General features: G+C 41.6%; 1 protein-coding gene across 1 annotated transcript in view; it reads right to left on the bottom strand.

The window, feature by feature from the left end:
* The window catches only part of NEO1 (neogenin 1), a 234,430-nt gene that overhangs the window by 20,247 nt on the left and 197,385 nt on the right, over nt 1-16,798 (bottom strand). The window contains exons 16-22 of the mRNA XM_052646281.1: nt 14,982-15,077; nt 11,917-12,140; nt 11,696-11,834; nt 9,558-9,665; nt 4,449-4,643; nt 3,739-3,771; nt 589-657 (exon numbers count right to left, since the gene is read on the bottom strand). Of these exons, the coding sequence (XP_052502241.1) occupies nt 589-657; nt 3,739-3,771; nt 4,449-4,643; nt 9,558-9,665; nt 11,696-11,834; nt 11,917-12,140; nt 14,982-15,077 (864 nt within the window). The remainder of the gene's footprint in view (nt 1-588; nt 658-3,738; nt 3,772-4,448; nt 4,644-9,557; nt 9,666-11,695; nt 11,835-11,916; nt 12,141-14,981; nt 15,078-16,798) is intronic.

The raw sequence follows: 16,798 nt of genomic DNA, 5'->3' as shown, positions 1-16,798 counted from the left end.
GAGTCTCTTAATGTAAAACCTGGGAATAATGATACCTGTTCTCCCTCCCTCACAATATTATGACAATATGATTTCACGTGCAAAAGTAACTTATATATGGTGACGTACAGAGAAGCAGGGGCCACCATTTAAGCTCTTAGGATGGCTAGGAGAGAGGGAATAATTTTTTAGAATTCCCAAACTAAGAACACCACAGTAAGCAGTGTGGAGAGAAATGAATGATTCCAAAGCATCTCTCAGGCTTGTTTTAGATGATAGCTAATTCCACCAGAGGGTTTATTTTTGAAAGTAAGGTTCTAATTATTTTGAAAAGAGGCAGTGGGCAATGAGAAGACTTGTTTGTTTAGAATCATTTTAAGTTGTATACACAAATTGAAGCAATTTTATTTGTGAGTCTGTAATAAATGGGTTTAGAGTAATTCGGCAAACATCTGCCAGAAAATGCCTAAAGCCAGCTCTGTCGAATAAAAAGAAATAGGTAATAGGCTACAGTTCACAACACAGGAGCTGCAAGACACATTTCAAGATTTCAAGCAGAACTGCATTGTGCCCACAGGAAGCCAAATGAAGCCAGAGAAAGGGCTTTACCGCTCATTGGAGGTTTGTAGTCGGATCCCAGGTCTGGCAGTCGGCTTCCTTTCCCTGCAGACCCCGAGGCTGAAGAAGAAGAAATCATGTCAGTAACAACCTACTCCATTGGTGTGACAAGTCTACTTCACAGCTAGTGAGTGTTTTCTACAAAAAAAAGAAAAACAAACAAACTCAGTCTACGCTGTCCATAAGAAAAGGAAGCAGCGCGTACACATGACAGGGGAAAACACAGCCTATTTGTGCAAAACAAAGGCAGCGCTTTCTACGCAATGAGGCATCTGAAAGGCTGACACTCCTGTTCCATGGCTGTGTCCAGGGTGTAACAAGGCTGCCCCTTGCTGCTAAGGCTTCTCTAGCCCAAGAAACAGTTGCTGAAAAACTGCTCAGAGCACTTAGGGCAGAAGCAGCTTCTGGTGGAAAAGGAATCAAGGGGACCGTTAAAGAAATCGGTTCTTCTGAGGGACTGGCTTGATCTGGCTGAGCAGGTGTCAGTAGCGTTTGGATTCTTTTCTCAAAATAGGAAGCTGCCTTTCTAAATATAAAGTTACCTTAAGTGGGAGCAGGAAGGCAAGCAGAGGTTCAGATTAGGCTCTCAGTTTCTGCTCAGTCAACCTAAATACCCAAAGATAAAAAATCAAAGTCTCCCCTCTGGTTGCTCACAAAGACACTGTCTCCTACGCCATCATCATGGAACATAAGAAGTGAGGCTGCTGACCTTGAGCTTGGGACCACCTCACATGCTGGACTGCCCTGGTGGCTCAGATGGTAAAGCATCTGCCTACAGTGTGGGAGACCCAGGTGCAATCCCTGGGTCGGGAAGATCTCCTGGAGAAGGAAATGGCAACCCGCTCCACTATTTTTGCCTGGAAAATCCCACGGACGGAGGAACCTGGTAGGCTATAGTCCATGGGGTCGCAAAGAGTCAGACACGACTGAGCGACTTCACTCATATGCAGGCCTCAGAAGATACCTGGGGCTGGAAGGCAGCCTCAGACTTCTCTTGAAGAAGTCTGCAGGAACTGCAAGGTAAAGCTGATCCTTGGTTCATCCAAGATCAACAGACTGCCTGTGCTGGCAAACCAGCACCATCAGGCACTAACTGTTGGACTTCTGGCCAGTTATTTAGCTACTATTCTGGGGTCTTGGTTTCCTCATTGTAAAGCAGTGATGATAATGGCACCTGCTTCACGAAAGGGTTGTGAGGATTAAATAGAAATTTAATCCCATAAAATATTTTGAATCCTGCCTGACACACCGTAAATGTTTTATAAATATTAACTACTAAATAAATCTTTGGGGAAGAATCTCATCTTACACTCCACAGAGAGCATGAAGCTTCAGAAAATGCTTATAAATTAGAGTTATTTCTACAAATAAAGCTTGACTAGAAATGCATAAACAAGATGGGTTGCTGTAAAACATTACAGCTAATATCAAGTACCTCTATTAAATTATCAGACTTGGAGGAAATGGAAGAAATTAAAGTCTGAAGGTTTCTATGCGTAGTTCATTTAACAGAATGAATCTAGAAATGAAAACAAAAACAAACCTACTTTCTATGTTTCCAGAAGCTCAGTGTCCCCAAAGGTAACAGACGTTCCTGGGTATCTACGGGGCATATTCTAGAACTTTAAACTCACAGTCCTCAAACCTCTTTCACTGTCCACACCCATCACTTCACTTCACTCCTATTGCCACATTCCTCCCAAATGACACACAGCACATGTCACGAGTCCACTGGTTCTTTTCACTATGATAAGCTGGCAGAGACGACACAGCCCACATAAGGCTCTTCATAGCTAAGGGACTTCTTTGTCAGGTAGCCCATATTTAAGCCAAACTACTCAGAGTAACACGTTATATAAATAATTGCCAATGAACACTTTGCCAATAAACCAATTGGTTTAACTCCTATATTTCTTAAAGTTTTCCTTTTATATTTAACTTACGAACAAGAAATCCAAGGATTAGCCAAATACCAAAATAAATATGGGCAAAGAATTTTAAATGCCAAAGGGGTGGTGTAGCTGAGAACTGCAGCCTGGCTTATGAGGTGAAGTGAGGGAGGAAAATGAGCATATATACTCTGTACACATTCAGTGTTGTTACTGTTCTAGTCTCATGCGTCCAGGGTGCTCCACACACACACACACACACACACACACACACACGCACGCACGCACGCACGCACGCACGCACACACACACACACACACACGGGCATGTTTGCAGTTTTCCCAATATACAACAAGACTCACTGAATGCAAACACATTTCCAAAGCCCTAAAACTTGAAACCTCAAACTGTGAATCTTCCTTGCCATTAACCAAGATCCAAAGACTTTGTATTTCTAAAAACTACTCTTTAAGAATAAAAGAAACCATCCAATTTACTTTAACTGCTCCTGCTATAGAAAACAGATAACCAACGTTAGCCGACTTCCCAGAGATGGAAATCAAAGTATAGTTATCTCTCACCACAGCAGCTGCAGTGAAGAGACTATGCTGACAGATAATTTCCAGAATGGTGACACTGAGGCCCATACTTCCATTGTACACTGTCTCTATCCTCTTATAAAATTAGCAAATATATTTAAGAGAAGAAATGGAAAAAGAGCCCTGAATAAAGCTTGCAACAAGAGAATGGAGAGCAATAATTTTGTGAAAGATAATCATACAATTCAGTAGGGGACATTTGTATATTCTCTGTTGAGGGAGGAAAAAAGGGTATTCAATTGAATTTGATTAAACTTTTCATTTAGAGACATCAATAAAACTCTAGATGCTACAAATATGACAAATTGGTGTGCTTGTTCTCATTATGGCCCAAATCCCTATCTGTATCACAGAATTTTAGTTTCTTAGCACAAAGGATAATCTGACCCACATTTAAGGATTATCTCCTCACATCTGTAGAAGTCCAACCCAGTTTTTTTTCCTGCCAGTCTGTTTAGCTCCTAAGTAGATTCTCCAGCTTTTCAGATACCCCAAGGGCCACAAACATGGACTCAACTCTACTTTGGCCAATAAATACGTGATTTTAAACACACAGTACTGGTACTGATTTTCAGGAAAAAACAAAAACAACCAAAAGCTAATAATAGGTCACAAAAGAGAGGAAAGGAAAGAGAGGCCAGCTACTCATTTACCTTGATCATTAGCCATTTTATCAGAGGAGTCCGCTAACAGGCCAAGCACAGGGGAAGAAAAAAACAAGAGCAAGGATCACAAGCTTTGAAGATGGGACAGGCAGAATTTTCAAAGGAAAAAAATTAAGACCCCGCAAACTTCCAAGCACCTTGAGTCTTCTTTTTCATGCTAACAGAAAAGAAACCCATGTATGTTTTCCATATTTCCACAGACTCGGTCCCCGACTTACTTTTACTTCCTAAGCTCACCTGGTTCAATATCTTACTGTCACTTTCTTATCTAGAGTTTTCTTTAAAGGGCCCCTTTTGTCTCTTTCTCTCTACAAAGGTCAGTGAACAAGCCTTTCACATTAAGAGCCTGCATGTGTTGAAAGAGAATCATCCATCACGATAACACGCTACTACTCTATCTGGGAACCAAGAGAATCCCACCTGATCTGACTGGTTTAGATCACTGCAGTTCATCTGCCTCGAGCAGCCTGGAGTCAAAGTTCCCCTGTCAATGATAGGTTTAGGGCAGTAACCTAGGGAGCACTGATCTGGTGGTCAGGGGGTAGGATCATTTTCAGATAAATGCCCACATGGTGGCTCATAAGCACCTCATCAGGATTTCCTGTATCATCCACAGTCTCTGCATGCTAAAATGACATGTACACGCATAACCCCACTCAAGAGACACACAATGGAACACTCTGTTTGGGGGCCTTTACCTTTGGGTGTTCTGAACTGGACAGCTTCAGACATGGGCCCCATGCCCTTTGAGTTCCGGGCTTGGATTTTGAAGTAGTATGGTGTGTCAAGTGTTAATTCCTGTATCTGGTGAGTCAGCCTGTTTCCCACAACAGGCTCGATAACCCAGTCGTGTATCTCTGCATTCACATCCGTGCTGTAATATATGATGTAACCTATCCAAAGGGATTAATGGAAAAAGAAACCTTATTCCTGCTTTCTTTTGCAATCAGTAAATCAATAAAAGATATATGTTACAGCATAAACAAATAGAGAACCAGTTACAGATTAAATTAGCAATAGTAACAAGTATTTTAAATGCTACACTAAATATAATACAGAGAAAACCACAATTTCAACAGTGCCAAACTATAAATTATTATCTGTATCAGTAGCTGAAATAATAAAAGTAGTTAAGATAAAAATATAGGGTTAACTACTCTCAAAAGCTAGGAAATTATATAAGGAAACCATCCTAATCATCATTCCAACATTCTGTACTTCAGCGGTCTACTTCAATTAAGTTAATGCAGTTTTGAAAAAACTTAATGGCCATTACCATCAGTAATGGCCTGACAGTGCTATCTGAACTGTCACCAATGTGATTTCCCAGGAGAAAAACTCCGAGGAGACGGGCAGCCACCTTTGCTAGATTCTCCCAAACGTGGGGTAGGTGAAGTCACAGTGAAACATCACCTGATGCATCCACCAGAGGGCGCTCTACATCCACAGATGAGGAAGGAAGAGCTACACCCACAAGCCTACAACAGTGCAAAAAGGCACTGACAGCATCATTACTGGTTTTTAAACACAAAATATAACGTAATCCATGTCAAGTCACACTTAATTCTTTTAAGGAAGAGGCAAATTCTAAAACCTAAATTAAAAATGACATAAAGACTGGGGATTTAAGGAAAGGGATTCCTAAGGAAAGCTGACTGCTCAGTTCAGTTCAGTCACTCAGTCGTGTAAACCCTTCGTGACCCCATGGATTGCAGCACACTGGGCCTGCCTGTCCATCACCAACTCCCAGAGCTCACTCAAACTCATGTCCACAGAGTCAGTCCACAGAGTCAGGGTGACAGAGATGTCATCCAATCATCTCATCCTCTGTCGTCCCCTTCTCCTACTGCCTTCAATCTTTCCAAGCATTAGCGCCTTTTCAAATGAGTCAGCTCTTCGCATCAGGTGGCCAAGGTATTGGACTTTCATCTTTAGCATCAGTCCCTCAAATGAATACTCAGGACTAATCTCCTTTAGAATGGACTGGTTGGATCTTCTTGCAGTCCAAAGGACTCTCAAGAGTCTTCTCCAACACCACAGTTCAAAAGCATCAATTCTTCAGTGCTCAGCTTTCTTTATAATCCAACTCTCACATCCATACATGACCACTGGAAAAACCAGAGCTTTGACTAGATGGACCTTTGTTGGCAAAGTAATGTCTCTGCTTTTGAATATGCTATCTAGGTTGGTCATAACTTTTCTTCCAAGGAGTAAGCGTTTTTTAATTTCATGGCTGCAGCCACCATCTGCAGTCATTTTGGAGCCCCCAAAATAAAGTCTGACACCGTTTCCCCATCTATATTTCCCATGAAGTGATGGGACCGGATGCCATGATCTTAGTTTTCTGAATGTTGAGTTTTAAGGCAAGTTTTTCACTCTCCTCTTTCATTTTCATCAAGAGGCTCTTTAGTTCTTCTTTGCTGTCTGCCACAAGGGTAGTGTCATCTGCATATCTGAGGTTATCGATATTTCTCCCGGCAATGATTCCAGCTTGTGCTTCATCCAGCCCAGCGTTTCTCATGATGTACTCTGCATAGAAGTTAAATAAGCAGGGTGACAATATACAGCCTTGACATACTCCTTTCCCCATTTGGAACCAGTCTGTTGTTCCATGTCTAGTTCTAACTGTTGCTTCCTGACCTGCATACAGATTTCTCAAGAGGCAGGTCAGGTGGTCTGGTATTCCCATCTCTTGAAGAATTTTCCAGTTTGTTGTGATCCAAACAGTTAAGGGCTTTGGCACAGTCAATAAAGCAGAAGTACATGTTTTTCTGGAACTCTCTTGCTTTTTCGATGACCCAACAGATGTCGGCAATCGGCAATTTGATCTCTGGTTCCTCTGCCTTTTCTGAATCCAGCTTGACTATCTGGAAGTTCATGGTTCATGTGCTGTTGAAGCCTGGCTTGGAGAATTTTGAGCATTACTTTACTAGTGTGTGAGATGAGTGTAATTGTGCAGTAGTTTGAACATTCTTTGGCATTACCTTTCTTTGGGATTGGAATGAAAACTGACCTTTTCCAGTCCTGTGGCCACTGCTGAGTTTTAATATCTTCTGCTTCTGTTAGGTCCATATCATTTCTGACCTTTATCGTGTCCATCTTTGCATGAAATGTTCTCTTGGTATCTGTAATTTTCTTGAAGAGATCTCTGGTCTTTCCCATTCTATTGTTTTCCTCTATTTCTTTGCATTGATCACTGAGGAAAGCCTTTTTATCTCTCCTTGCTATTCTTTGGAACTCTGCATTCAAATGAGTATATCTTTCCTTTTCTCCTTTGCTTTTCGCTTCTCTTCTTTTCTCAGCTATTTGTAAGGCCTCCTCAGACAGCCATTTTGCCTTTTTGCATTTCTTTTTCTTGGGGATGGTCTTGATCCCTCCTGTACAATGTCACGAACCTCTGTCCATAGTTCTTCAGGCACTCTGTCTATCAGATCTAGTCCCTTAAATCTATTTCTCACTTCCACTGTATAATAGTAAGGGATTTGATTTAGGTCATACCTGAATGGTCTAGTGGTTTTCCCCACTTTCTTCAATTTAAGTCTGAATTTGGCAATAAGGAATTTATGATCTGAGGTACAGTCAGCTCCTGGTCTTGTTTTTGCTGACTGTATAGAGCTTCTCTATCTTTGGCTGCAAAGAATATAATCAATCTGATTTCGGTATTGACCATCTGGTGTCGTCCATGTGTAGAGTCTTCTCTTGTGTTGTTGGAAGAGGGTGTTTGCTATGGCTAGTGCGTTCTCTTGGTAAAACTCTGTTAGCCTTTGCCCTGCTTCATTCTGTACTCCAAGGCCAAATCTGCCTGTTACTCCAGGTATTTCTTGACTCCCTACTTTTGCATTCCAGTCCCCTATAATGAAAAGGATGAAAAGGACATCTTTTTTGGGTGTTAGTTCTAAAAGGTCTTGTAGGTCTTCATAGAAACATTCAACTTCAGCTTCTTCAGCATTATTGGTTGGGGCATAGACTTGGATTACTGTGATATTGAATGGTTTGCCTTGGAAACGAACAAGAGATCATTCTGTTGTTTTTGAGACTGCATCCAAGTACTACATTTTGGACTCTTTTGTTGACTATGACGGCTATTCCATTTCTTCTAAGGGATTCTTGCCCACAGTAGTAGATATGATGGTCATCTGAGTTAAATTCACCCATTCCAGTCCATTTTAGTTTGCTGACTCCTAAAATGTTGACGTTCAGTCTTGCCGTCTCCTGTTTGACCACTTCCAATTTGCATTGATTTATAGACCTGAAATTCCAGGTTCCTATGCAATATTGTTCTTTATAGCATCAGACTTTACTTCCATCACCAGTCACATCCACAACTGGGTGTTGTTTTTGTTTTGGCTCCATCCCTTCATTCTTTCTGGAATATTTCTCCACTGATCTCCAGTAGCATAGTGGGCACCTACTGACCTGGGGAGTTCATCCTTCATGTCTTATCTTTCTGCCTTCTCATACTGTCCGTGGGGCTCTCAAGGCAAGCATACTGAAGAGGTCTGCCGTCCCCTTCTCCAGGGGACCACGTTTTGTCAGACAATGCCAAGAAATGCTTTTCAGTTTCCTTTGTTGTTCAGTCGCTCAGCTGTGTCTGACTCTTTGCGACCCCATGAACTACAGCACGCCAGGCTTCCCTGTCCTTCACTGTCTCCATTAGTTTGCTCAAACTCACGTCCATTGATTTGGTGATGCTGTCCAACCACCTCATTCTCAGTCACCTCCTTCTCCTCCTGTCCTCAACGTTTCCCAGCATCAGGGTCTTTTCCAGTGAGTCGGCTCTTCACATCAGGTGGCCAAAGTTTTGGAGCTTCAGCTTCAGCATCTGTCCTTCCAAAGAATATTCAGGGTTGATTTCCTTTAGGATTGGCTGGTTTGATCTAGTTGCATCCAAGGGACTCTCAAGAGTCTTCTCCACCACTGCTGTTCAAAAGCATGAATTCTTCAGCACGCAGCCTTCTTTATGGTCCAACTCTTAACATCCATACATGACTACTGGAAAAACCACAGCTATGATTATATGGACCTTTGTCAGCAAAGTGACAAAGGTCACTCTGCTTTTTAATATACTGTCTAGGTTTATTACAGCTTTTCTTCCAAGGAGCAAGCACCTTTTAATTTCACAGCTGCAGTCACCTTAGGCCATCTTTTCATACAAAGGAACTTCAGGAGGAGAACTCTGGCTCCACAGCATACATTATCTGGATTAGAGGCAGGTTTTTCTCCCTGATAAAGATGAGGAAGGCATAGTGCCTTCTACTCTGGAAGTCCAAGGGAAAATTCAAGGTCCTGTCAGAGGTCCAGGCCAACTCAGACTTTTAACTTGAGTTGTAAGAGCACAGGAAGCTGAAGAAGCAGTCCTGGGTGAAAAAAGAAACTCTAGGCCTAATGGGTATTTTTGAGCTTTGGGGTAAAAGAGGTGAATCTGTATTTATTGGGTATCACCCTGTAGACTCAGGCAGCGTCTTCAACCCCAAGACCCTGGTCATCGAGTCAAAGACAGAGAAGAACAGCTCTCTGGAGGAAAATAAATAAGTCTGTACGTTCCACCTTAACCAAAGGCTGTCTAGTGCAATCCACACCCATCAGAGTTTCATGAAATATGGGTCAGAACAACCAGCTGGCGACTCCTTTTTATGTCACTAAACAGCAGCCCTTGCTTCAATTTCCAGGACCATTATGACACGTAGCACCCCCAAAAATGGCCAGGTCAAGTCCTGAGACCCCCATTCCTCCTAAGAACAAGGTGCTCTTCTAGAATGTAGGAACAGGGAGCAGACACACACTCCCAGGCATCTCTGGCCTCTTACCTGTAATCTTGCCGTTGGCTTCAGAGGGAGGCTGCCAGTTTACAATGATGGTCCTAGGTTTCCCCTCTTTACTCACAACCGTCACATCCTTGGGTGGAGAAGTAGGAACTACGAAAGAATAACACTTTCAGTAATTCCTGTTCATTTCAACTGAATTCACCATTTCCTCAACCCTCTCCATTTAGAAGGCACAATAAAGGGTACAGCCTCTTGGCTTCAAAGAACTCACTGTTTGTCTATAAATAGCCCCAAGAAAAAGAAGAATATGCAAAGTACCAAACAGGAAATACCATATTGAGAGGACAAAGAACAGGCATCCCAGATGGGGAGGTCAGGCAGGATGGTTAGGGAAAATTAAAAGCCACCTGCAGTCCCTGCTTGATAGATCAGGAGACTGAAAATGAGAAAAGTTATGTAATGTGCCCAAGACTACGTTTTCTCCCCTAATTTGGATTATTTTGTTAGAATATTTTTAAGTGTAAAGTAACTTTGTCTCTACCTATATATAGTTGGCTTTCCAAACCAAATAAGATGTTTGAAAACCACCATTCCCCCAAAGAATAAATGATTTACAAATTAATGTTTTTTTTATGTTAAATCTGCACTGAAAAGATACTATCAACTATTAAAGGTTATTGCTCTGAAATGTAAAGCTGTTTATGGAACAGAAAAGCCAATTAAATAAAAACGACAGTGCATCTGTTTCCATGGTAGTGGTGGCTACGTTTCTAAGTCGTGTCTGAACCTTGCAACCCCATGGACTGTAGCCCCACCAGGCTCCTCTGTGCATGGGGATTTCTCAGGCAAGGTAGCCACTGCTTCCTCTAGGGGATCTTCCCGACCCAGAGATCAAACCCACATTTCCTGCATTGCAGAAGCCCCTTATGTTTCCATATTATGGCTGAAAACTTTTAATGTATTAATACTAGTTGGGAAATCAGCATATTAAGTATATCCTTACATTTACTCTTTTCCTAAAATACTAGAATTCTCCTGGTATGAAATGGAAGGAAGCCCAGTGAAATGTAAACTCCTAATGGAATATCATTTATTACCTAATGGGCTAGAATGAAAGCACAAAGGTATTTTTAAAACTGGCAAAGAAAGCAAACTCAAGTTCTATTTAAGTTTTTGTGCACTGAATTTCTTTCTCTCCAAATCTATCCCTTTTTTTTCTCTGTAGGAAATTCAACCAACTGTGCCAAAGATAAGACATCAGGGCCAAACCCAGTCTGGAGAGACTTTATAGCTCCATTTTTTTCATTATTCACATAAAGGAGAGAAAGAAATAGGAAGGTGGAATAGACAGAGCCTCCCAATGGTTACACACATCCCCATGCCAGGGAAGTATAAGGGGCAGAAGGGCAGGCCTACAAAAGCAAGCAAAACTTTCAAATTAGATGGCTTGCTTTCCCCTTAATTTGCTTAGCTGTATTTTTTCTTTCATGTTTACTTACAGACAAAAACCTTAAGAATGCTCCAGTGGGAGACTATATAAGACACTAACCAGTTGGCAAGAAAGCTTCCAGGGCCATTTAGGAGAGCTCTGGAAAAGTGCTGAGGCTCTGGCAAGCATGGTGTTGGTGAAGGGCAGGCTACTTCATCTTTTCTACCTCAATCTTCCAGGAAGGCAAGGTTAAAAACCGCAATTCCTTACATCTACACAGTGCTTTATTACTTACCATTTGCTTTATTTATTGGGTAATTTATTTTACCCTGTCAAGTAGAAAAGACAGCAATTACCCCTCTTTTATAGATGGAAGAAATAGCTTCAGAGAGGCTGGTTGACTTGCTTATATAGTCAGTAGGTGGCTGACCTTGGAATTGAACTCATGTCTCATGATCCCTAAACTCTAGTACATTCTGCACTATTTCTTTCTGCTATTGGCTAATGTTCTTGAACAATGATGAAAAAACCAAAATTCTTCCTAAGAGAGCAAACACTGAACTCCAGCTGTAGTTGCTCACTGTGTTCCGTAAATATGTCAATTCACACACTTGGTTCTTTCCTTGGGTAGTAAAGGCAGGTGATAGGCGCCTCATGACTTGGGACGTGGTACATTAGCAGGGACTTTCCCTGGCTTTCACATCTAGCGAAGAGAAGAAATGCCATGTGACAAAGTTCCGACAACACATACCTAATTCAAAAGTAGTCCCGTGGGCTGTCATGCTCCATGTGCTTGACCTTCGACCTTTGGTCACCATCACAGAGAATTCATAGAGTGTATTTGGTTTTAAACCAGTCACCAAATAACTCAAAGTCGTTGCATTGGCATTCTGCAAACATATGAACCAAGAGCCTCAGAATCAGAAAGTGTGAATAATTAGCTTTCCTTACCCAGAGTGAATGTGCTAGTACCTTGTACTTGGTGTTTGCTGGGATGTTGGTTTTCCATCGGACTGTGTAGTACCGGGAGTCTGTAATCTTCTGGTGTTTGGGCAGGGAGTTGTCTGCCCAGGTGATCCTTATGGTGTCATGGCTCAGAATGGAAGCCTGAACTCCCACTGGTGGCATCATGGGAGTGGGATCTGGCACTGGAGTGTATGGAGCATTAATAACAAACAAATCAACTTCAGAAGTGTCTGGGGTAAAAAGTAATTAAAAATGGAAGTGGCATTTTAACATAAACAAAAATAAGAGGGAAATGCAGGGTAATATAATGGAATGAAAGGTGAGAAATGGAGAAAGAGAAAGAGAAACCAGAGTTAATATATAACCGTCATTCATTTAAAATAATATTTCCACTTGTGTTCTTTCAGGAAACACTTGCAGGAAACCACCTAGAGAAATAGTAATTAACTATTTTCTACTACTGTAAACTGCCTGTATATTGAATGCTGCTGCTGCTAAGTCACTTCTGTCGTGTCTCACTCTGTGTGACCCCATAGACAGCAGCCCACCAGGCTCCCCCATCCCTGGGATTCTCCAGGCAAGAACACTGGAGTGGGTTGCCATTTCCTTCTCCAGTGCATGAAAGTGAAAAGTGAAAGTGAAGTCGCTCAGTTGTGTCCGACTCTTAGCGACCCCGTGGACTGCAGGCCACCAGGCTCCTTTGTTGGTAATCCAGTGTTCCCCAGTGGCTCAGATGGTAAAGAATCTGCCTGCAATGTGGGAGACCTGGGTCCGACCCCTGGGTTGGGAGGATCCCCTGGAGGAAGGCATGACAACCCACTCCAGTATGCTTGCCTGGAGAATTCCCACTGACAAAGGAGCCTGGCGGGCTACAGTCCACAGGGTCGCAAAGAGTTGGACACGACCGAGTGATTAAGCACAGCACACATCATTCAAACCTGACTTTTCTTTGTCTTAAGATGAAAACTGTTTTTAAAATCAAGGGTATTTTTCCTAAATAAGTAACACAAAGCTCATGATCTATTTTGGTATTTCAGTGAATGTGGTTGAATTTTGGGGATGTTGCTTATCACACTGGACATGTAAGGGCCTTTCCTCTAAAATCTGAATCGGAATATCAGCCAGTGGAAACTTAGCCTGGTCTTGGAACTGGGTGTATCTGAAACCCACACAGGGTCCAATTCAGATCTGCTGATGTCCAGGGTCCAGAAGCAGTACCACAACATGGCTTACACTCAAGTAAAGCAAAGGGAACTCAAGGGCATTACTCTTCAAGAAGGAAAGGTAAGCTGACAACACATGCGAGTATTTTATACTTTTTCCAGTAGACGGAGAGAACCCACTGATTAATCCCAATCAGTTATGGGAAATGCCCCAGCTATCAAGGATTTAAGTGACAGCCTTTTTGAACTTAAGAAATCAGAGCGCTTTTTCATAGAAGGAAAAGTCTATACTCATGTGCTGTCCTGAACCATATGCAATAGACATATTCTCTAAGTAGCACCATCAAAACAAAGGCCAGAATGAGCCCAAAGGCACCATGACACAGGGCAATACGGAAGCATCCATTTAGGCTTTCCCAGCTCTAGGTCAGTTACTTAAGTACATACACACTGGTTTATTTTATGTGAAGGTTTTAAAATGGGTATCCCATTTAGCTATGGTGACTAGTCCTTCCTATAACCTAAAATCTGAGACGGCAGGGGCCTTATTTACGAATAACTGCCAAGCTAAAGCAATAATCTCCATTTGTGTATTTCCTACACAATGAAGACTAAAAATAACAGAAGAACAGCACACATTATAATCAAGGGCTTTGTTCAAAGATCAGGACACATACCAATTAGCTAAAGAAAATGCACCTTCAGGTGCGAAAATCATTAAGACTGTGAGATTTTCTTCTTATTGTAACAACTCTTAGAAAAAGACAGCTAGGTAACATGACTTATGAACACTTCCTCTTGTATATTTCTAGCCATGCTATATTTTTAAGTCACATAAGAGAAAATAATTCCAAATTTGTTTTTTCCCTATTACAGACTGATTTAAGAAAGTAGCAAACCCTTTACTTAAATATTCTCTTTCATCTTGTTTTTTCTTTTCTGACATACCAAAGCTATTTTTAGAAGAACTTATAAATTGTAAGCACACAGGAGCAGAAGACAGGATAGAACTATTAAATATGCAGTAATGGTATCGATCTTGTTAAGTAAAAGCATAAAAATGGGGGACAGAGATTATCTTTTTAAAACAAATAATGCCAAATCCATACTGTAAGCAAAGTATCCAGATTACATAGCAGGCAATACAGAGTTACAATTTTGTTTTGAGAAACAAAAGAGTATTACTGAAAGTGATAAATTCTTTGATTTCCAGTACCATTTAGAAAAATTTACAATTCTAATATATTCACTTCAGTAAATTTTCTCATTCAGATCTAGATCTAAATCATGTTTTACGTATCTAGAGAAATTGTATTCTTTTAAAGATATTTTAATAGATAAATTACAAAGAAAAGTAATAAATATTTGGTCTCTTTTGTAATAAATTTACAGTTTATCAAATGGATGGTACATATAGCTTTATACTCTATATAAATAAAACTTATAAAAAGCACATAGAAAAATACTTTCCCAACTAATTCAAGTACTAATAAAGAAAATGTTGGATTTATCGATCTAACACATTTATTGCATCAATAATCTATATATTTTCTCAGAGATATGGAGATCCTTTAACTTTTTTCTCCTTTTAGTTATAACTCACATGACCAAACGATGAAAAGTCACTTTTAATTCTCTCATGACTATGCTTTCTAGATCCCAACATATTAAAAACATGTGCTATACATTTACATAGATGTGTTTACATGAGAGGATTAATATTTTCTAAAAAGCAAAGCAGGATTTAACAGAACTTTCCATGTTGAAAGCCCATTTACCCTCCTATGAGGCCTGACCCTCAACTGCCATATCCTTTTACTTCCACTGATACCCATGGGGCAGGCCTCATGCTAACATTCTACTTAAGCTGCCGGAAAATATGCGGACAGCCAGAGATGGATACCTTACCTGTGTGAGGTCTGGTCACAGCACTCTCGTACAAGGGGATACCTTCACCTACGTTGTTAAACGCTTTCAGGGTAATCACATAGTGAGAGCTGGGATCTGAAGGAAAGAAACAAGTGGAAACACGTAAAAAAACTCTCACTATAGAATTTTTAAAATTCATAGATGATTGTGTATAATCTTCATTGTAATAAAAGCCAAGTCAGATCAAGTGAAGTTGCTCAGTCGTGTCCGACTCTTTGCGACCCCATGGACTGTATGCAGCCTGCCAGGCTCCTCTGTCCATGGGATTTTCCAGGCAAGAATACTGGAGTGGGTTGCCATTTCCTTCTCCAGGGGATCTTCCCAACCCAGGGATCAAACCCAGGTCTCCTGTATTGTAGGCAGATGCTTCCGTCTGAGCCACCAGGGAAGTCTCCAATAAAAGCCAGGTCATATTTAAAAATTTTTTTATGTGGGATTATTCTGAGGGGTGGGGAGGAATGGAGATGGGAGCATACAGAGTATAGAAAAACTGGCTGGGATCAACTTCCTGTAGTCCCAGGAGCAAGGCAGACTGTTTCTGAATCTTCTCTTGGCTTCAGCTCATCAGTGGTTTAGTGATATTACTGTATGGTGAAGAGTTTGATTAAAAAGAATAAATAGGATTTCCATGTGTTGGAAGCCCACACGTCCAGCTTGGACTTAAACAAACCCTGTTCCTTCTCAGGAGGAGGCAGTGATTGGAACAGCCAAGCTAGAGAAGTAGGAGAGAAACTGTTAACCCAGTTAACCGCTGAAGGTCCTTAACTCTCTGGGATGCCAACCTCATCTAGCTTTCATGCAGACTTCTTGGTTGGAGAAGACATGGCCCAGGATTTCAACAGGCTAAGAAGGTGATCATGTAAAATGCTGCTAGTTAGATTTGGTGAAAAAGAGGGGTATTATATGGTTGGAATAGCATTCATTCTCCTATTGTCTAAGGCAAATCAGGAAGAGTCCGCTTTATCACATTCCTGACCCAGGGAAGGTTTAGTACAGGTACTTCAAGAGTCTAGTTTCAGAAATGAAGACTGGGGTTCCACTGAAGTATTGTAGGGTGGGGAACTGACCCACACCACTCACTTCTCGTAAAGCTGGGCATTTTTTCAAGGTGGCCACACCTCAAGTGGCCTTCATTTCTTCAAAAGCTGCTTGGTGGCCCATTTTCCAGATACCAGTGAGCAATATATAAAGGCAGCTGGTCTTCCAGTGTGAGAAAGAACTGACAACAAATGGAATATATAAGACTTAGTACTTGACTGTTAGGAAAAGGTGCTGATTTGGGCAACATGGTAGAAGGTGATGCCATTCATTGAGACTGGGGACAGAAGACTCACAATACACATTTCCCAGACTTGCGTATTTCCAGACTGTAGGCCCCCTTCTAGTCCTACTCTTCACTCTCTCCCAGTGTGCTTCCATTCATTTCCTTGGTTGGATTAGCATACAAGTGTGATCCAATGCAAATTAGTCCCGACTTTTCCTCTGAGCACCAGACCCATTCAACTGTCTGTTGGGCATCTCCATCTCTTGGATGTCTCAAATCTCTCTTTCTCTCCCCTTCAGATCTGCTCCAGTTTTCCCTAGAGCATGGGAATGACTATGCACGCTGTTGTTCAAGTCAGAAACCTGGGAGTGGTTAAGACCTCTCTCCCCCTCCTCCCCTACGTAAGTGACCAGCCTTGCTGCCGCCCACCACTCTGCCTCGTTCCCTGTGCTCGCTCTTTCCTGGCCACCTCTCAGCTCACCGAGCGGTGTGCGCTCTCCTACTGCAGAGCTGTAACCTGTGCAGCTGCCCC

The sequence above is a fragment of the Budorcas taxicolor genome, chromosome 10 (genome assembly GCF_023091745.1).
Source record: "Budorcas taxicolor isolate Tak-1 chromosome 10, Takin1.1, whole genome shotgun sequence".
Lineage (NCBI taxonomy): Eukaryota > Metazoa > Chordata > Mammalia > Artiodactyla > Bovidae > Budorcas > Budorcas taxicolor.
Note: the sequence above shows the minus strand (reverse complement) of the source record. Positions and strands in the feature narration are given on the sequence as shown.